This window comes from Callithrix jacchus, chromosome 2 (assembly GCF_049354715.1).
Source record: "Callithrix jacchus isolate 240 chromosome 2, calJac240_pri, whole genome shotgun sequence".
Lineage (NCBI taxonomy): Eukaryota > Metazoa > Chordata > Mammalia > Primates > Cebidae > Callithrix > Callithrix jacchus.
This window is the reverse complement of record NC_133503.1, coordinates 12239180-12260000: the sequence shown is the minus strand read 5'-3', so window position 1 is coordinate 12260000 and position 20821 is coordinate 12239180. Positions and strand designations below refer to the sequence as shown.

General features: G+C 55.4%; 1 protein-coding gene across 2 annotated transcripts in view; it reads left to right on the top strand.

Annotated features, from left to right (window-relative positions):
* COL26A1 (collagen type XXVI alpha 1 chain) overlaps nt 1–16002 on the top strand; it is a 185328-nt gene extending 169326 nt beyond the window's left edge. For both annotated transcript variants that reach the window (XM_035280586.3, XM_035280581.3), the window contains exons 6-13: nt 2988–3086; nt 4290–4445; nt 4625–4708; nt 6489–6532; nt 8729–8764; nt 9518–9568; nt 12224–12308; nt 14352–16002. In XM_035280586.3, coding sequence (XP_035136477.1) covers nt 2988–3086; nt 4290–4445; nt 4625–4708; nt 6489–6532; nt 8729–8764; nt 9518–9568; nt 12224–12308; nt 14352–14512 — 716 coding nt within the window. In that variant the 3' untranslated portion in view covers nt 14513–16002. The remainder of the gene's footprint in view (nt 1–2987; nt 3087–4289; nt 4446–4624; nt 4709–6488; nt 6533–8728; nt 8765–9517; nt 9569–12223; nt 12309–14351) is intronic.
* The last annotated feature ends 4819 nt before the right edge of the window (nt 16003–20821 follow it).

The window sequence follows — 20821 nt, the reverse complement described above, 5'->3', positions numbered from 1 at the left end:
TTGAGCTGGGGAGGTAGAGGTTGTGGTGAGGCCGAGCCACTGCCCTCCAGCCTGGGCGACAGGAGTGAAACTCTGTCTCAAAAAAGAAAAAGTAGATGATCTTGGCCAGGTGCAGTGGCTCACACCTATAATCTCAGCATTTTGGGGGGCTGAGGTGGGAGGATTACTTGAAGTCTGGAGAGCGAGACCAGCCTGGGCAACATAGTGAGATCTTATCTCTACAAAAAAAAAATTATAAAAATAAAAATGAGAGAATTGGCCCTCAGGACTGGCCATCCCGCATGGAAACAGTCAAGTACTGTGGAGTCATGGTTGCCACTGCGGGTCCGGTCCAGGCTGTGCAGTTTGCCGCAGTCCCCACCATTCCCTATTGTCTTACATCTCAGCTACTGTCTTTACTCTCAGATACTCAGGTGTCTGCCCTGCCCCTTGGCGTCTGCACTTAGGACCCCCAGCCCAGCCTTCTGGGTTTAATTTTGTAGTATTCTGCCTGGCCAGGGAGCGGGAAGTTACTGCCTCCCACCTCTTTCTGGAGTTTGCTGTCTGAACACTCTGGCTGGAATTGGAGGACATCTGCCACTCTGCCTTTCTGCCACACTTTTACAATTTAATGTAATTTAATTTAATTTTGAGACAATGTCTTACTCTGTCACTGAGGCTGGAGTGCAGTGGTGCGATCATAGCTCACTGCAACCTCCATCTCCCAGGCTCAGGTGATCCTCCCACCTTAGCCTCCCAAGTAGTTGGGACTACGAGTACACACCACCACACCTGGCTTTTAAAAAAATTTTTAGTAGAGATGAGGTCTCACTATGTTGCCCAGGTTAGTATCACATTCCTGGCTTTAAGCAGTCCTCCTGCCTCAGCCTCCCACAGTGCTGGGATTACAGGCATGAGCCACCACATCCAGCCTACAGATACCATTTTTTCATCTTCACACAAAGCTTGGAGACCTTGAGGTTACAGGGAAGACGACTGAGGCTCAGAGAAGTTAAGTGACACCCCTGCAGTCACCTAGCAAGCCAGCAAACCCGGGGCATTTTGCCTCGATGATTCTCTGCCCTTAGAGCCCTTTGGAGGGGGCAGGGCACTCTCTCTCTTCCCTCTGTGTCTCCCGTCTGTTCTGTGTCTATTCTGATGCCGGGCTGGGGAGCAGGGCCAGAGCAGGGAGGAGAGATGCATGACAGAGGTGGCCTCCGGTGGCCAGTCCCAGGACCGGGGAAGGAGAGGCGGGCATCCTGCTTTCTTCAAAAGGGACTGAAGGCTTCAGGAGGAGGGTTGAGCTCGGGTCTTCTACGGGAAGGGAGACATCTCTCACTTTGTCCCCGTGTCCCCCACCTCGAGCCGCTGTCCCTAAGGTCTCATCCCCAGAGCGTCACCCCATGCCCACAATCTTCAAATCTTTCTTTGGGGATGGAGGAGGGGGCTTCCCATCCCACCGGGGACCCAGGGCCCCCAAAGGGGATTCCTTGTGTTGGAAATAGATTCTCAGCGCCACAAAGAAAAATCAGCACTGAGACAAAGGATCTCAGCAACGCAGTGTTTGCTTCCGGGACTGCAGGAAGGGGCCCTCACTGGTCATTGTGCCATGAGGTACAGTGAACGAAGGAGCACACCCAGATTTATCCCCTGCACATCTGGGGTCGTCCTCACTGCTGTGTCTGATCTCCATTGGCTGGAGCCAGACCTCACAAGCTAAACCAAAACCCGGTTGGCTAAGAACTGAAAACCTTTCTAAGCAGGTAGAAGCAATGGCGAGCTGGGGCACGCCTGCGAGCATGTCCGGCACAGACATCCTGGTGAAAGTACAAGGACGTAGAATGTACCACGTGCCTGTGAGCATGGCGTGTCTCACAGCTACACAGGATAGGGCTTCACAAAGGTATTAGCGCGCTTATTCTTTAACAAGAAAGGAAACTTTTAAAAAGGAACTTTTCTACTTCCCACACTTAAGTGAGACCTCGCCAACCAGGGAAGCGGCAGTTTCAAAAACGGCCACCAGGTGGGGCACACACCCCACACATGGTGACACCTGCCGCCAACCTGGATCCCAGAGAGCAGGTGGGGTTCTTCCGAGCCCAGCAGGCCCCAGCCAGGCCCTCCCCAGAGTGCCACAGTCCCACGCAGCCGGGGTGCAAGGGGCCCTAAGACTCAGCGCAGTCCTTCATTAGATCAGCAAACATTTTTTTTTCTGAGACAGGGTCTCGCTCTGTAAGCCAAGCTGGAGTGCCGTGGCATGATCATAGCTCACTGCAGCCCCGACCTCCTGGGCTCAAGCCATTCTCCTGCCCCAATCTCCCCAGTAGCTGGGGCCACAGGCACACGCCACTACACCTGGCTGACTTTTGTATCTTTTGTAGAGATGGGGGTCTCACTATGTTGTCCAGGCTGGTCTCAAACTTCTGGGCTCAAGGGATCCTCCTGCCTCAGCCTCCCAAAGTGCTGAGCAGACATTTTTGAGCATCCTCGCTGGACCAGAGGGAGAAAGGACTGTGTCCCCTGGCCACACAGCAGGCCTTACCTCTCCATCACCTTTTCTGCCCTTGGGGCATGGAGACCTGGAGCTGGGAAGGTTCATCCTTCAGGGCCTCCTGGGGCCTCCTCCATTTTGGGAAGCATTTTGTCACAAGCCTGGTTCTTGACCCTAAGCAGAGAGACAGTAGGGTGTGAGAGAGGGATTGGAGCTAAGCAACTTCAGCTGTGGCCTGGCTATGTGACTTTGGGCAAGGGACCAACCGTCTCGAGCCTCAGTTTCCCCACATTTAAAATGGGAAACAGTTCTTGATATCAGTGATGTTCACACGTGCAAAACTGGTAAGTTGTAAAACCAACAACTCCAAGGTGATGTGAGCGCCTTTGCCTGTTTGGGGAGGCCCAGGTAGGCGGGGCTCCTGGGGGAAGGTGGGCCGACTGCCCAGGTGTCCAGGCCTGGAGCCACTGGAGGCTGGGGGTCCACCGTGTTCTGATGCCCTGTCTCCTCTCCCTAGGCCCCCCAGGGCAGACAGGACCACCAGGGCCTGCAGGCCCCCCGGGCTCCAAAGGTGACCGAGGACAGACAGGAGAGAAGGGCCCAGCAGGGCCTCCTGGTAAGAAAACCCCACACACACGATGTTGTCGACCTGTGGAAGAGGCTGGGCTTCCTCCCCTATCCCAACAGGCGAGGTATCCCACGCACCCACACCCCTGATGCTGTGAGTACAGGAAAAACAGGGTCTTTTTTTACATCATTTTTTATTTTTTGAGACAGGGTCTCGCTCTGTCGTCCAGGCTGGAGTGCAGTGGCGCAATCTCCGCCTCTGGGTTCAAGTGATTCTCCTGCCTCAGCCTCCGAGTACTTGGGATTACAGGCATCCACCACCACGCCCGGCTAATTTTGTATTCTTTGGAGAGATGGATTTTCTTGATGTTGGCCAGGCTGGTCTCGAACTCCTGGCCTCAGGTGATCTGCCTGCCTCGGCCTCCCAGAGTGCTGGGATTCCAGGTGTGAGCCACTGCGCCAGCATTTTTTTTTTTTTTAAGCATGGACTCTTACGCTCTGTTGCCCAGGCTGGAGTGCATTGGCACGATCTAGGCTCACTGCAACCTCCACCTCCCTGGTTCAAGCAATTCTCCTGCCTCAACCTGCCGAGTAACTAGGATTACAGGTGCTCACCACCACGCCTGGCTAATTTTTGTATTTTTAGTAGAGACGGGGTTTCACCATGTTGGCCAGGCTGGTCTCGAACTCCTGACCTCAGGTGATCCGCTTGTCTCAGCCTCCCAGGGTGCTGGGATTATAGGCGTGAGCCACCACACCTGGCCAAAACAGGGTCTTCAGAGGGCTTCGGGTACAGACATGAACATTGAGGCTGTCAGGGGCCAGGAGCTGTTCTCAGCCGTTTAAACACCTCCAGAGACCACCCTCCCAGCTCCTCCTGGGTCCTGCAAGGGAAGGGCCCCTGGTTCAGCAGATACAGGGCCAGCCCAGGATGGTGGCTTATACTTGGTGTCCCTGCCACAGAACTGCGGACCCTGGGAGGGACCAACAGGCCTCTGGCCAGAGCCTTTGCTAATTTCGCCATCCCCACCTGCCCCCAAGTGTCCCCTCTGGACTGGGCTGGGAAGGGGAGGCCATCTCATTTACATCCCAGGACATCCCCAGGAAGACGGTGGATCGGAGGCTACCACAGACTGACTGTGTGCCCCCGACCAACCCCGTTTCTTCCAGGGCCTCAGTTTCCCCATTTGTGATGTCTCAGCCTCCCGCCAGGCTCTGGCCACCACAGTGACTGCTCTTTTCTTCATTTCAGGGCTCTTGGGGCCTCCAGGGCCCCGTGGACTTCCTGGAGAGATGGGGCGCCCTGGCCCCCCAGGACCACCCGGCCCAGCAGGCAGCCTGGGCCCCTCACCAAACAGCAGCCCTCAGGGCGCCCTCTACTCCCTGCAGCCACCTACAGACAAAGACAGTAAGTGTGGTGCGCGGGGAGCCAGGGGCGTGACAGTATCTGCTCTCGGGGGCTGCAGCAGGACCCAGGGTGATGGGAGGAGCCCCCTGGGCTCTATGTGGCCTGGCTCAGGGCTCAGTGCCCCCCAGCACTGCCAGCTCTGCCCCGCCAGAGCCCTGGCTGCTCTGCTCTTCCCACAGATGGAGACTCAAGGCTGGCCTCTGCCATCGTGGACACAGTGTTGGCGGGCATCCCAGGACCCCGGGGTCCCCCCGGCCCACCAGGTGAGTGAATGGTGAGCTGGCCTGCATTGAGGACTCCAGCCTCCCAGGGCTGGGCCTGAGCCAAGGGGCCTTGAGGGGAGCTGGAGGCGGGCCAGGGGTCCGTGGTTTCCTGACAGTGCTGGGGACTGGGTCTGTCCCACCCACCGTGTGGCAGGAAATGAAGCCCCTCATTTCCTGGTGGCTGCACCCCTGGAGGACTGGATGCATGAAACCCACATGGTTCTGCTGGAATAAGATGGCTGCATGTGGCTGCCTTTGCATGGGCCACAGCGGGACGCACACCAGGGGAATGGGGTCAAGACAGGGTGGCAGGAAGTCTAACTCTGAGGCAGAAACCAAGGGCCCGGGGGCTCAAAGGGACCAGTACCTGGCTGTGAGTCCTGGCCTGACCTTCCATTGTCCATGTTCCTCACTGGGGGAGGAGTGCAGGGCTGACCACCTTGCCCCTTTCTCCCGGGAAGGGAATCATTCATTCATTCATTCATTCATTCATTCATTCCTCTGTGCATCCCACAAACATTCATTGAGCATCTGCTACTCCATGTGCTGGACAGTGATCTAGGCCTCTGGGACACCTGAATAATCAAAACAAATGTTACCGTGACACTATCTTTCTAGTGGAGGACAGGAATGTCATCCTAAATCTGTCACTTCCATAGGATGCAAAAGCTACAAGGGAGAAGCTGGGGTGTGGCGGGGAGGCCCCGTCAAAACGTGAGATTTCAGCAGATGCTCTAGGGAGGAGAGGGAGTGAGCTCAGCGGGTACCTGGGGGCCTTTGGGTGACAGGCTAGGTCTCAGGAGAGCTGGATAAGGTCCTGATATTTGTTCCCCCAGAGTGCCTGTCCTCACATGCCCTCTCCAAACCTGTGAGCCAGGCCATGCTGGACAGCCCAGCCCAGGGCTCCCTGAGCCATGGGAGGCATGGGCCCATGCAGGCCGTGGGAGACTGAGGCCTCACTCTTCCAAGCAGGCTGGAAACTAGTCATGAATCTTTCTCTCTGAGCTGGGCACACACATGAGACCCAGCCTGGCCCTCTGGATACTCCACGGCCCATGGAGGAGACAGACGTGTAAACCTCAGTGGCCATGGGTGGTGGCTGGTTTACATAAGGGATTTGCCTAAAGGAGCATTGGAAAGCTGGGAAGGCTTCCCGGAAGAGGTGATGTTCTGTGAAAGACTAGTAGGAAAACCAACAGGAAAGGGTTTGCTGGGAAAGTGGAGGGATAGGGAGGCTCCAGGAGGAAGGAACAGCTTTAGCAGAGACGTCAGGAGGGTGTCCAGCAGGGGCAGAGAGGGTGGGAAGGGTGGGAAGGGGCCGGGCTGAGGACTTCGGGAAACCTGAAAGAGACTTAACGAGGCTTGCATTTTTGAAAGCATGCTCTGAGCAGGGGCACATGGAGGGTGGAAGGTCAGGAGGCTGCTACAGTAACCCCGGCAAGAGGGAGGGTCCCAGGTCCCGAGGTGGACCACCTGGCTGCGGCGTGGGGCCGGTCTGGACGGATTTCCTCCCTCGTCCGCCAGGTCTTGGGATTTGGGAGGACTCGTGGATGAGGCCCTGGGAGGAGTAGGTGTGAGAGCCGTGGGCAGCCAGTGGATACGGCTCTGGGCCCCGAGGATGGAGACCTGGTTGGGGGTGGGGGTGCCTCCCTCCTCCCCCCCATTCATTTCCAAACCCTCCTTCGCTGCCCATGGAGACAGATCCAGAACAGCTGCTGGGGTGGGAGGCTGGGGGCGCCCCTCTCTGGCCCCAGATGACCAGCTGTGACTCTGCCCACAGGTCCTCCTGGGCCACGAGGTCCCCCAGGACCACCTGGATCCCAGGTAAGGATGTTGCCATTTTAGGTATGGTATGGGAGACATTGGGTGGGGGTGACGCTGTCTCCCTAGAGAAGAAGCACCTTCTTACCAGCAAGAGTCACTCAGGAAGGAGCCGGTCGGCCTGGCCGGTGACATTTTATTTTGTTTTGTTTTATTTTTATTATTGATTTATTTATTTTTAAGACCCAGTCTCGCTCTTGTCCACCAGGCTGGAGTGCAATGTCGTGATCTCAGTTCACTGCAACCTCTGCCTCCCAGGTTCAAGCGATTCTCCTGCCTCGGCCTCCAGATTAGCAGGGACTACAGGTGCCTGCCGGCACACCTGGCTAATCTTTGTATTTTTATTAGAGATGAGGTTTCACCATGCTGGCCAGGCTGGTCTCAAACTGCTGACCTCAAGTAATCCACGTGCCTCAGCCTCCCAAAGTGCTGGGATTACAGGCGTGAGCCACCGCGCTTGGCTGAGATTTTAATATTATTAGCAGCAGCAACTCTTTGCTGACTATATCCTCTTCCCGTTGTGTCAGGGAGGCGTTAGCATCACCCCCATTTCACAGATGAGCTAACTGAGTCCCAGAGAGACCAGATGCTGCTTGAGGTTGCACAGAGGGTGCAGGCAGAGCTGGGCCAGGTCACAGAATCTCCGCTTCAGCCTCTCACCCTGCCCTGAGAATTCCCCACGGGGAGGCATCACCCCAACCCCGACCCAGCCCCAAACCCCAAGCCTGCCCCGCCTCTGCAGCTGTGTCAGAAGGCAGGTGGAGCAGGCGCATGGGCTCTGAGACAGGTAAAAGGCTCCGGTGGTGAGCAAAGGACTGCGTGCTGTGGGATGAGGTGCAGTGGGCAGGGCCTTACCTGCGGGGCCCAGGCGGGGGCTTTTGTCACAGTGGCGGGAATGACTGAATTTATGGAGGGCGATTCCATGATCTCATTTACATCTTTTTTTTTTTTTTTTTGAGATGGAGTTTCGCTCTTGTTACCCAGGCTGGAGTGCAATGGCGCGATCTCGGCTCACCGCGACCTCCGCCTCCTGGGATCAGGCAATTCTCCTGCCTCAGCCTCCCGAGTAGCTGGGATTACAGGCACGCGCCACCATGCCCAGCTAATTTTTTATATTTATAGTAGAGATGGGGTTTCACCATGTTGACCAGGATGGTCTCGATCTCTTGACCTCGTGATCCACCGCCTCGGCTTCCCAAAGTGCTGGGATTACAGGCTTGAGCCACCGCACCTGGCTCATTTACGTCTTTATTTTATTGATTTATTTTTCATTTACATCTTTAAAGGCTCCTCTGGCCACGTAGGCATGTGGCTCATGCCTGTGATCCCAGCACTTTGGGAGGCTGAGGTGGGAGGATCATGAGGTTAGGAGTTCAAGACCAGTCTGACCAATATGGTGAAATTCCGTCTCTGCTAAAAACATGAAAATTAGCTGGGCATGGTGGCATTCACCTGTAGTCCCAGCTACTTGGGAGGCTGAGGTGCGAGGATCGCTCGAGCCCAGGAGTTGGAGGCTGCAGTGAGCTCTGATGGCACCGCTGCCCTCCAGCCTGGGTGACAGAGCAAGACTCTGTCTCATTAAATAATAAATTATGTAAAAATAGAAAGTAGACTCGGCATGTGTGGCTGATGGAATAGGTCTGGTGCAAAGGCCAGGGAAGGCTCTAGGTTCACTCCACGGTGTTTGTGAGGAGCAGCTGGGAGGACCAGGCAGGCATTTCCTGAGAAGGGGAGGCTTCGGGGTGGGGGGCACCAGGAGTTCCCTTTGGAGAAAGGGAGAGTGGGTGCATCATGGTCAGCTGGATGGAGATGTCAGGAGACAGCCGGGGCCTGGGGCTCCCGGGAGCCGTCTGGGCTGACGTCAGCACAGGTGGGACCCTAGCCATCGCTGTTGGAACCGTCACTGATCCTCTCCACACACTGAGCCACCTGCTCCCCTTCTCTGCCTGACAACCGTATGTGGCATTACCCCATTTTACAGACAAGAAGACTGAGGGCTCAGCTGGGATCTGAAGTCAATACCAGCTCCAGGTGGCTCCAGGACTGGAGGCCTTTGAGCCTGCCCTTCCCGTGCCCGCCGGGCCATCCTCCTCTCCCTTTTTCTTCTGCAGACTCAGAGCGCAGTCGGGGTGGCCGGAGGGCACTGGAGATTCAGCCAGGACAGGCAGGCCCTCACACGCTTCCTTTGTTTCTCTGCAGGGCCTGGCTGGAGAGCGAGGCACGGTGGGGCCGTCCGTAAGTGTGGGCTTTGCAGATGGGCTGGGTGGTGGGGGTCCGGGGGTCTCTGCCCTGGGTGGCCCTGCTGGAGCTCGGGCCACAGCGAGTGACTGAGAAAGGCCTGAAGTAACCTTCTGTCCTGGGGTGTGGAGGGGAGTGACCTCCAGAGGGGGATGAATGTATGAGTCTCCCAGCCTGGCCAACATGGTGGAAACCTGTCTCTTCTAAAAATATAAAAAGTTAGCTGGGCATGGTGGTGGGTGCCTATAATCCCAGCTACTCTGGAGGCTGAGGCAGGAGAATGGCTTGAACCCAGAAGGCGGAGGTTGCAGTGAACCGAGATCACACCACTGCACTCCAGCCGGGGTGAGAGAGTGAGACTCTGTCTCAAATAAATAAAATATGTGACTTTGAAGCTGGTATTACCAGCCCCGTGCTAGAGACAGGTAGCAGCCCTTTGGGGCAGGGTACTCAATGCCGGAGGGGCCCAGGGATGAGCTTGCTGGGTTCCCGCCCGAGTCACTTCTGCCCCAGAAGCAGAATGTAGTGCCTAAAGCCAACCCTGGACCTTCCCCCACCCATGCCATGTTGTGCAGGGTGTGTCCTGGAGCCTGGCCTCCCCTGCTTGGCTCCCCCAGGGCAGGAGTCCCCTGGACCCAGCCCCGCCTGCGCAGCCTGCCCCTGACTCCCTGCAGGCCCCCAGGCAACTGGAGAGGATGGACAGGTGCCCCACCTCCCGCGCCGGTGTTGACTGTGTGACTTGCTTCTTAGGGTGAACCTGGCATGAAGGGGGAAGAAGGAGAGAAAGCCCCCACTGCGGAGGTAACTATGCCTGCCGGCCACATTCCCTCCTGGGAGGGCGGGTGTCCCGCAGATCCACACTGACCCTCAGCTGGCCCTGAGCTGCTGCTGGGCCACCGGCTGTACAGGGTCCCTGCCCTGAGGTGTTCACAGCCCAGTGGGGAACTGTGTACAGCAGTCATTACAAGAGAGTGAGGAGGTGGCTGGGTGGGGGAGACAGAGGGGGTTACTGGTTCTTGGGGGGCTTCCCGAGACAAGGAGAGGAGTCACAAACCTGTAGTAAAGACAGTCTCCCTGGCAGAGGCTTCAGGCTGAGGAGTCCCTCTCAAGGGACCAGGTCCTCCCATGAATGGTGTCTGGGCCTGGATGTGGCCACAAGGTCAAGGCGTTGGGGGACTGACCGGGACGGGGCTGCTGGATGTGGGAGAGGATGGATGGAGGAAGAAGGGCTTGCAGAATGGGAATCTAGGAAGAGAAGATTGGAGCAAGCAGAGGCTGGGGCCAGGGCGAGGGGGACAGCACGGGCAAGGGCTTGGCCGTGGGGACCCTCCGCTTCTGGGAGGCAGAGGGGAGGCTGGGGCTGGGGTGGTGGATGAAGGGGAGGAAGGGCTCATCTGAGGTCCAGAGTCAAACGTCTCCCCTCTGCTGGCCCTGAGCTGGGTGCTGGGCCAGCAGGTGCACAGAATCCCTGCCCTGAGAGGTTCACGGCCCAGTGGGGCACAGCTGAGGGCAGCAGTGATTGCAAGAGAACGAGAAGGCTGTTGCGTGGGGGTGCCGCTGAGGTGGGCAGGGGAGGCCTTGAAAGCTAAAACCGAAAGTGCCCGAGAGAGGGGTTTCTGCTGGGGGTGTCGGAGCTGGGTGGGCTAAGCAGCTGGAAGGCCCGGGCTGGGTCTGGGGCACCTTCAGTAGGTCCTTGAAAGGAAGAGGCTGGAATCAGGGCAGCCATGGAGGGTGCAGGAGGCAGTGAGGCGTAAGAGATGAGAGGGGCTGAGGCATGAGCCTAGATATGCTGGTCACTCACAGCGGGACTCTGAGAGGTGATCATGACCCCTCCCTTTCATAACAGCAATCTGCCCTGGCACGGTAGTCATGCCTGTAATCCCAGCACTTTGGGAGGCTGAGGGAGGAGGATCACTTGAGCCAGGAGATCAAGACCAGCCTGGGAAACAGAAACATAGCGAGACCCTATTTCTTAAAAAAAAAAAAAAAAAAAAAGTGAGCCAGATGTGGTAGCATGTGCTTGTCCTCCCAGCTACTTGGAAGGCTGAGGCAGGAGGATCGCTTGAGCCCGGGAGGCTGAGTCTGCAGTGAGCTACAATCATGCCACTGTACTCCAGTCTGGGTGACAGAGCAAGACCCTGTCTCTAAAAACTAAAAAAAAGAAAAAAAAACAACACAACAACAGGGGGCGGGGGATAGAGGAGGGACAGCAGGGGGCGGGGGATAGGGGAGGGACAGCAGGGGGCGGGGGATAGGGGAGGGACAGCAGGGGGCGGGGGATAGGGGAGGGACAGCAGGGGGCGGGGGATAGGGGAGGGACAGCAGGGGGCGGGGGATAGGGGAGGGACAGCAGGGGGCGGGGGATAGGGGAGGGACAGCATTAGGAGAAATACCTAACGTAGATGACATGGTGATGGGGGCAGCCAGCCACCGAGGCCCGTGTGTACCTGTGTGACAAAGCTTCACGTTCTGCACCTGTACCCCAGAACCTAAAGTATCATCATAATAACAACCACCACCACCATCTGTGGCTTAGGAACGTGCGGCTCAGCCAGGCCCTTGGTCCCCTGCTCCTTCCCTGAGTTGGACACGACACTGACGTTCCCATCCCAGACCCTGTCATGGGCTCAACCCCCCATTGCCCTTGGTCTCCTGGTGGGCAGACCTCTCTTCTGTAATCCAGTGGGAAGCTTTTTGGTTTCCTTTTGTTTCATTTTAAGTGAAATTAATCTGAACATAAGACAGATCTGTCAAGTTACACCAGCCGAAGGTGCCCGTTCTGCTGCCAGCTCCCGGGGCTGGGCAGGCTGGGACAGCAGTGGCTTTGTCTATTCACCATCGCTTTTCTTTCCAGAGTGGCCTTGACACCTGCCTTCTCAATAAGTCAGCACTCTGTCTTGGCTCATTCGAGTGTCTGCATGCACAAGGTCCTCTGCCCGTGTGTAGACTGGGTCCCTGAAGTGTAGATGCCGCCATCGTGCCAGCCTGCCCACCGGCACTTTGTGAAGTGGTGGCTTTCTCTGCTGTCTTTCTTGCCTGGCGTGGTCACACCAGCCCTCCCCTTTGCCTGCTGTTTGGTGGAGAGCTCTCCGTTGGGCATTCAGGGAAGGAAACGAGCAAAGACCCTCCCACTTCCAGGCCCTGGGATAGGTGCCCTGCCCTGGTTAGGGTATTTTCAGAGCCTGCCGGGGAAGCAGCCAGCCAGCCATGGTGGAAGAAAGAGCCCAGGGTCGAGGCCGACGGGTGGACCTGCAGTGTGGACTGGCTGCTTTGCCAGGCTGTGTGGCCGTAGGGAGGTTGCCTGTCCTCTCTGTGTTTCAAGTTCTATGTCTGTGAATGGGGTTTGAAGCCCCGCCTGGCTCATAGTTGATGATGTTCAGTCTGTGATCACTTGCAGTGTGAGGGTGTCGGGTGGGAAGAGGCAGGCCCTGACCCTGGACGTTTCCTCTCTGCCAGAGTGAGGGGGTCAAGCAGCTGAGAGAGGCCCTGAAGATCCTGGCAGAGCGAGTCCTCATCCTGGAGCACATGATTGGGGTCCACGGTGAGCAATGACCAGGACCAGCAGACTGGGAACCGCCCTTCCCTCCCTCGACTCCCTCCCTGCTGCCTTCATGGCTGCTGCCTTGGGTCTCTGGTCTCCCTCCCTTACTCCTAGTCCAACCCTGCCCCTCCCCTGCTCAAAGACCCTCCGTGGCTTCCTGCTGCCCGTGACAGACTTCCAAGTGCATCAGCCCAGTTTCACAGACCCTCCCTAGTATAGCCACAGCAAGCAGAGCACTGAGGAGCCATGTCAACGCCCCTCCCACCTCCATGCCTTTGCTCAGGCTGTCCCTCTGCCTGGTGAACACTGACTGCCACTTTGGGACCTGCTCCAAGATATGCCTCTGTGAAGCTTCTCTGAGCCCTCCTTTTTGTCCCTACGGTGCTCTGGGGAGCCTCCCATTCCATGATGGGATGGTGTTTCTGTGACCCTCTGGGAGTCCCCCGTGCAGAACAGTGAATGGTGCCTCTGCACGGCCTGAAGTATTTGTTGGAGAATGAATGGGTGAATGAGTGAGTGAATGGACAGGTGGGTAGGTGTTGGGGGCAGTGGATGAGTGAATGAATGGCTGGTTGCCTGGCTGAGTGTACAAATAGGTGGATGCATGGATAGATGAATGAATGAATGGTTGAATGGAAAGGTAGATAAGTGGATGATGGAGTAGATGGGTAGATGCATGGATGAATGAGTGAACGGGTGGATGGATAGATGAGTGGACAGGTGCGTGGGTTAATAAGTGAATGGATAAATGGATGGATGGATGGGGAAGTGCACAGCTGGGTGAGTGAATGAGTGAATGAATGGATGGATGGATGGATGGGGGAGTGCACAGCTGGGTGAGTGAATGAGTGGATGGATGGATGGATGGATGGATGGATGGATGGATGGATGGATGGGGGAGTGCACAGTTGGGTGAGTGAATGAGTGAATGGATGGATGGGTGGATGGATGGATGGATGGGTGAGTGGACAGCTGGGTGAGTGAATGAGTGAATGGATGGATGGATGGATGGGGGAGTGCACAGCTTGGTGAGTGAATGAGTGAATGGATGGATGGATGGATGGGGGAGTGCATAGCTGGGTGAGTGAATGAGTGAATGGTTGGATGGATGGATGGGGGAGTGCACAGCTGGGTGAGTGAATGAGTGAATGGATGGATGGATGGATGGATGGGGGAGTGCACAGCTGGGCGAGTGAATGAGTGAATGGATGGATGGATGGATGGGGGAGTGCACAGCTGGGTGAGTGAATAAGTGAATGGATGGATGGATGGATGGATGGGTGAGTGGACAGCTGGGTGAGTGAATGAGTGAATGGATGGATGGGTGGATGGATGGATGGATGGGTGAGTGGACAGCTGGGTGGGTAAATGAGTGGATGGATGGATGGATGGAAGGATGAATGGATGGACAAGAGGGTGGGTAAAAGAGTGAATGAATGGCTAGATGCATATATAAATGAATGAGTGGATAGATTAATGGAAGGATGGATGGATGGGTGAGTGGACAGGTGGGTGGGTGATAAGTGAGTGAATGGATGGATGAATGGATGAATGAATGGATGCATGGATGGATAGGCAGGTAAATGAGTGAATGAATGGACAGATGCATAGATCAATGAATGAATGAGTGGGTAGATGAATGGATGGATGGATGGATGGACAGGTAAATGAGTGAATGAATTGATAGATGCATAGATAAATGAATGAATGAGTGGGTGGATGAATTGATGGATGGATTGACAGATGGATGAGCAGGTAAATGAGTGAATAATGGATAGATGCATAGATGAATGAATGAGTGGGTGGATGAATGGATGGATACACAGATGGATCAATGGACAAGTGGGTGGGTGAATGAGTGAATGAATGGATGGATGGATGGATCCATGAATGAATGAATGCATAAGGAGCTGAAAGCCTCCTGCTGCCTTGCTTCTCCATGCTAGACAAGAGCATCTCTCCGCGGCCAGGTACCGTGATCAAAGCTGCCCCTAAGTGTTCCTAAGGCTCTACCTTGACTCCACCCTCCTCCTCTTCTTCCAGATCCCCTGGCCTCCCCAGAGGGAGGGTCTGGCCAGGATGCTGCCCTGAGAGCCAACCTCAAGATGAAGAGGGGTGGCCCCCAACCTGAAGGGGTCCTTGCTGCCCTGCTTGGACCTGACCCTGAACAGAAAAGCGTGGACCGTGCCAGCAGCAGGAAGTGAGAGCCCACTGCTCCAAGACACCCTTTCCTGGCTAGAGACCCAGCCCAGAGGCCTGAGTGGCTGCTGGTTCCCAAAGACACTCCCGGGAGCCTGGGCTCCAGGCATGGATGACTGCAAGGGCCTGGGGGACTTTGGGGACAGATAATGCCTCCAGGGGCAGAGTCTGGAGGGGGCAGCACCCTCATCAGGATGCTGACCCTTCTCTGGCTTGTCCCCTCCTCCCCTCCGCCGTCCCCACTCCCGGCTGGAGACGGGTCTGGGTGGGCTGGCTGCCGGGAATGAGAATAACCCTAGTACCCTCACTTATTGAGTCCCTGCCCCAACTGGCCCTGTCCAGGGAACTTTCCTTATGTTGTCTCATTATTTAACCCTTAGGAGGTAAGTTTATTATCCCCACTTCATAAGGGGACCGAGGCTCGGATGGTAGAAATAACCTTTCCTCGGCCACCAAATCATGGGTGGCAGGGGCCGGATTTGAACTCAGGCCTCTCAGTTCCTGAAGCCGTGTTCTCTTGACCCTGCCAGCTTCCCCTCTTCATGAGAAAACTCAGGGGCCAGGATGGTTCCTTGAGGCAGGCAGGGCTGCAGGAGGCTGGGCCAGCCAGCCCAGGGGGACAGGCAGGGTCCTGCAGGGCCTGGGGCTTCCCTTCCTCAACCCCCTTCTCCACTGGCTGGGGGGTGGCCTGGCCTTCAGCAGCTCTCAGAGGCCTGGGAGACCCTGAATAAGCCACTGCAAACCACGAGGACTTGAGGACCATGAGAGAGCAGCACTGGGGGTCAAGGCCCCCAACACCAGATTGGCATCATCGGCCAATGCCTCCCAGTCTTGCAGAGCCCACCGGCCCTCCTTGGGTCCATCCCATCCCTGAGCCAGAGGAAGCAGCATTTCATGAGCATGTCTATCAGAGGTGGAACGCAACCTCTGTCCACCCCCAAGTCCATCTCTCAGGGGACTCTGTAGGTTTGCTACTTTTGCATGGTACAGCAAGGTCAGTGTCCCCTTTGCAAACTGCAGAGAGGGAAAGAGTCCCAGGCCTGCTGGGGAGAGATGCTTCTGCCTCCACCTTCCAGAGTTGGGGGCCTGGCAGGCTCCGTGGCAGGCACCACGTCCCTGGCAGCCCAGAGCAGCTGACTGGAGCCCTCAAGGCCTCTGGGGCCAGAGTCTCTGGGATCACCTCAGCCCTGGTGCTCCTCTCTTGCTGGGCTGGGACCCGGGACACAGCCACGATAGCAAACTCAGAGAACTGAAGGTGCTGGCACCACCCTGGGCGCTCTGTCTTCACAGCAGGAGTGACTGTCTCCAGCGCTCTTGGTGCTCCTGTTGGGCTATGGTCTGGTCCCTCTGGGCCCTAGGATCTTCTTCTGGCCCTTGAGGCAGGTCTGGGTGAGGTGGTCTCTGTCTTTATGGAGGGGCAGTCAGAGGTGGGTGGGACCACCAGCCTGTAGTGTTGTTGTTATATATGACAATAAAGGTGCCCTCCCCACTGTGAGTCTGTGCGGTGATAACTCTGTGGGACGCTGGTCTGCATCTCACTGGCAGAGTGCCAGTAAGGCTGTGAGCAGCTGCAGCCAGGTCCAGGGCTACCACAGGGCCTCTGCAGCTGGGAGGTCCAGCTCTGCCCCCAGGACCCTCTGCAGCAAGGAGGTCCAGCTCTGCCCCCAGGACCTCTAGGGAGGGGGCTGGGAGTGACACGATAAGCAAGCTCCAGACTGGGGCTTATCCTGCAAGGGTTCTTGGCTTTGCCCAGGAAAGAATTCAAAGGTGAGCTGGAGGTAGGAGAAACAGTTGTGTTGGACGGGCGGGGCTATAGCTCCAGGACTGCTCCTAAATGGAGAATGACTCTGCCCCCGAGGCAGAGAACAGCAGCTCAGGGCAGTTCTGCACCATATTTATACCTACTTCTGTGATTATTATTTGAGATGGAGTCTTGCTCTGTCACCAGGCTGGAGTACAGTCGTACCATCTTGGCTCACTGCAACCTCCACCTCCCGGGTTCAAACGATTCTCCTGCCTCAGCCTCCTGAGTAGCTGGGATTACAGGCACCCACCATCACACCCGGCTAATTTTTGTATTTTTAGTAGAGATGGGGGGATCACCGTGTTGGCCAGGATGGTCTTGATCTCTTGACCTCTGATCTGCCCGCCTCGGCCTCCCAAAGTGCTGGGATTACAAGCATGAGCCACTGCGCCCAGCCCTATACCTACCTTTAATTGCATGCAGATTAAGGGGTGGTTTATGCAGAAATTTCTAGAAAAAGTGTGGTCATTTCTGGGTCATTGGGTCTTTGCCATGGAAAGGGGCCGTGGCTCCTGAGTGTCACCGTGGTGATGGCAAACAGCCGTGGCACACTGGTGGGCATGTCTAATGGAAAGACGCTTCCTCTCTGTCCCTGTTTTAGCTAGTCCTCAATTTGGCCTGGTGTCTGAGCCCAACCTCCAGAGTCAAGATCTGTTTCTTACCTCCAGAGGGTGAGGGAGGCCCTGCCCTCAGAGGCCATCTCAGCCCTCCACCTAACCACACTGTCCCTAAGCTGGGCCTGGCTCCCAGCTCTGCAAGAAGGTGAGTTAAGTTGGAGAGGTCTCAGGGCTCTGGGAGGAGGGACCCTGGTCCTGCCCCATGCTCCTCTCCAGGCCTGGGGTCAGTGCCGTGTCAGTGACCCCAGGGAGGCCCATATACCCTGAAACAAGTCCCAGTTATGACACAGAGACCCAAACCACTGCTGCATCACCCTGTGGCCTTCGCAGGTATTAAGCTCTTACCCTGGGTACTAGTCTGTTCTCACTCTGCCAATAAAGACATACCTGAGACTGGGTCATTTGTGGTCATTTATAAAGAGAAAAGTGTTTAATGGACTCACAGTTCCACGTGGCTAGGAGGCTTCACAAGCGTGGTGGAAGAGGAAAGGCACGTCTTATGTGGCAGCAGGCAGGAGAGAGAATGGGAACCAAGCGAAAGGGGTTTCCCCTTACAAAACCATCAGATCTCGTGAGACTGACTTATTCACCACCGCGAGAACACTATGGGGAAACCTCCCACAATTCAGTTACCTCCCAACAGGTTCCTCCCACGACACATGGGAATTATGGGAGCTACAATTCAACGTGAGATCTGGGTGGGGACACAGCCGAACCATAACGCCCTGTGTCCAGTGCCCAGCTACAAACAGAGCCCTGCCCACCTCTGCCTGGAGCTTGAAATCCTATAGAGAGGGTGAGCGTTAATTAAACACCAAACCAAGCCAGGTGCGGTAGACCACACCTGTAGTCCCAGCATTTAGGGAGGCCAAAGGAGTTCAAGACCAGCCTCGGCAACATAGCAAGATCCTGTTGCTACAATTTTTTTTAAAGTTAGCCTGACGTGGTGGTGGCTTATACCTGTAGTCCCAGCTACTTGGGAGGCAGAGGTGGGACGATAGCTTGAGCCCAGAGGTTAGAGGCTGCAGTGAGCCGTGATTGTGCCATTGCACTCCAGCCTGGACAACAGCTCATGATCCTGTCGTCACTAAAAGATAAACATGAAAAAGCACCATAGCAATCACGTGGAGGACGGAGATGATTCCAGGCTGCTCTGAGAGTCCAGAACCCAGAGACCAAAGGGCAGGGAGAGCAGGGAAACAGAAAGAGAGAAGGAGGGAAGGAAAAAGAGAGAGAAAGACAAGAGACCGAGACAGAGAGATTGCCTGCCTGGGCTTCATCTGCCTTTAATTGCTGGTGAATAGGCAACACCTTCCTTAAGCTGAAGCTTCTTCTTCCAGGCCCCATTGGGACACTTCCTCCAGCCACCTGCTCCAGGGCCCAGCCACCTGCTCCAGGGCCCAGCAGGCATAGCTCATTCAGCAACCAGGAACACCCGGGGTGGGGCAGGTGTGTGAAGTCAAACCCTGGCAGGGATCACTGGGCAACTGTCCCAGGCAGGGAGTGTGCCTATGTTTAGGCTGGAGAAATGTCGTCACCCCCTTAATTCCTTTTCCCAGGTCAGGAATTACAAAACCATGCATCCTTCCTCCCTTCCTTTTTCCCTTCCCTCATGTAATGAATCTTTTATTGATCACCTTAATTGAGCCAGGCCCTGAGAAGTCTCCAAGAGCAAAAGACAGGAGTCTCTGCCCTCAAGGAACCATCACTTCCAAGTCAAAATAGGCAATAAATGGCCGGGGCAACATAGTGAGACCTCATCTCTAAAAAAAACCCAAAAAACAAAAATTAGCCAGATGCGGTGGCATGCACCTGTTGTCCCAGCAACTCAGGGGGCTGAGGCAGGAGGATCACTTGAGCTCAGAGGGTCAAGGCTGCAGTGAGCCGAGATGGCACCAGCGCACTCCAGCCTGGGCAGCAGAGCAAGAACCTGTCTCAAAAACAGAACAAAAATAGATGCCAAGCGTTTGTTTGTTTTGTTTGTGTTTGCTTGTTTTTGAGATGGAGTCTCGCTCTGTCACCAGGCTGGAGTGCGGTGGTGCCATCTCGGCTCACTGCAACCTCCACATCTTGGGTTCAATTGATTCTCCTGCCTCAGCCTCCCAAGTACCTGAGATTACAGGTGCGTGCCACCACACCTGGCTAATTTCTTGTATATTCAGTAGAGATGGGGTTTCACCATGTTAGCCAGGATGGTCTCGATCTCCTGACCTCGTGATCTGCCCACCTCGGCCTCCCAAAGTGCTGGGATTATAGGCGTGAGCCACTGCATCTGGCCAATAAGTGTATATATTTTTATTTTTATTATTTATTTATTTTTGAGGCGGGGTTTCGCTCTTGTTACCCAGGCTGGAGTGCAATGGCGCGATCTCGGTTCACCGCAACCTCCGCCTCCTGGGTTCAGGCAATTTTCCTGCCTCAGCCTCCTGAGTAGCTGGGATTACAGGCACGCGCCACCGTGCCCAGCTAAGTTTTTGTATTTTTAGTACAGACGGGGTTTCACCATGTTGACCAGGACGGTCTCGATCTCTTGACCTCATAATCCGCCCGCCTCGGCCTCCCAAAGTGCTGGGATTACAGGCGTGTATATATTTTTAAAGCCAATAAGATGATAGGCTAGAACTCTAGCTGCGTCCAGATAATCAGCAATATGGAGGCGCTAAGGCCCGGGAGCTGACCATTAGTCTTATTTTCTAATTTTTAAAAATTATTTTTATTTTTTTTTGTTTGTGAAAATATATGTCCTCTCCTCCTCATGGAAGCAGACCAGCAGCCATTCATTCCCTAGACCCAGTGCCAGAGATAAGAGAGTCTTGCCTGTATTACCCAGGACACCAAAATGTCCTGCCCCAGGGACCCCTCCCATCCAGGTCTTCTGTCTTAAGGGCAGACCCCATAGGACAGACCCCATGACCACTGATGCCTTTTCCTTTCTTTCTTTCTTTCTCTCTCTCTTTCTTTCATTTCTTTCTCTCTCTCTTTCTTTCTTTCTTTCTTTCCCTTCCCTCCCTCCTTCCTTCCTTCCCTCCCTCCCTCCTTCCTTCCTTCCTTCCTTTCTTCCTTCCTTTTCTTTTTCTTTCTCTTTCTTTCTTTCTCTCTTTCTTTCAGATGGAGTCTCACTCTGTTGCCCAGGTTGGAGTGCAGTGGTTGGATCTCCGCTCACTGCAACCTCTACCTCCTGAGTTCAAGTGATTCTCCTGCCTCAGCCTCCCAAGTAGCTGTGATCACAGGTGCCTACCACCATGCACAGCTAATTTTTGTATATTGAGTAGAGACAGGGGGTCACTATGTTGGCCAGGATGGTCTTGAACTCCTGATCTCATGATCCACTCACTTCGTCCTCCCGAAGTGCTGGGATTACAGGTGTGAGACATGGTGCTCGGCCACCTTTATCTTTCAACCCGGGGGCTGCGGTGTTTGCAGGGTGTGAACTGAGCTTAGATGCGTCAGGTGGGCACCCACAGGTGTGCTCATGAAGCTTCCCCGTGGTGCAAGGTGGAAGCTAGTGTGGGAAGCAGGCAGCCTGGAGGACCACAGGGGCTGGCTCTCCCCAGCTGTCACCTTCCAGCACGAGACTCTGACAGTCACAATTCCAATGTCAAACCTGGCTTCCGGGTCCTCGGAAAGGGGTAGGAGGATAGAGTCTGTTTTACTTAACAGCTGGTTAGCTCAAGGTATCACTTCTTTGCTTTCTCTCTCTCTCTCTCTCTTTTTTTTTTTGAGATGGAATCTCAGTCTGTGGCCAGGCTGGAGTGCAGTGGCACAATCTTGACTCACTGTAACCTCTGCCTCCCAGGTTCAAGCAATTCTCCTGCCTCCGCCTCCCAAGGAGTAGCTGAGATTACAGGCACATGCCACCATGCCCAGCTATTTTCTTCTTCCCTCCCTCCCTC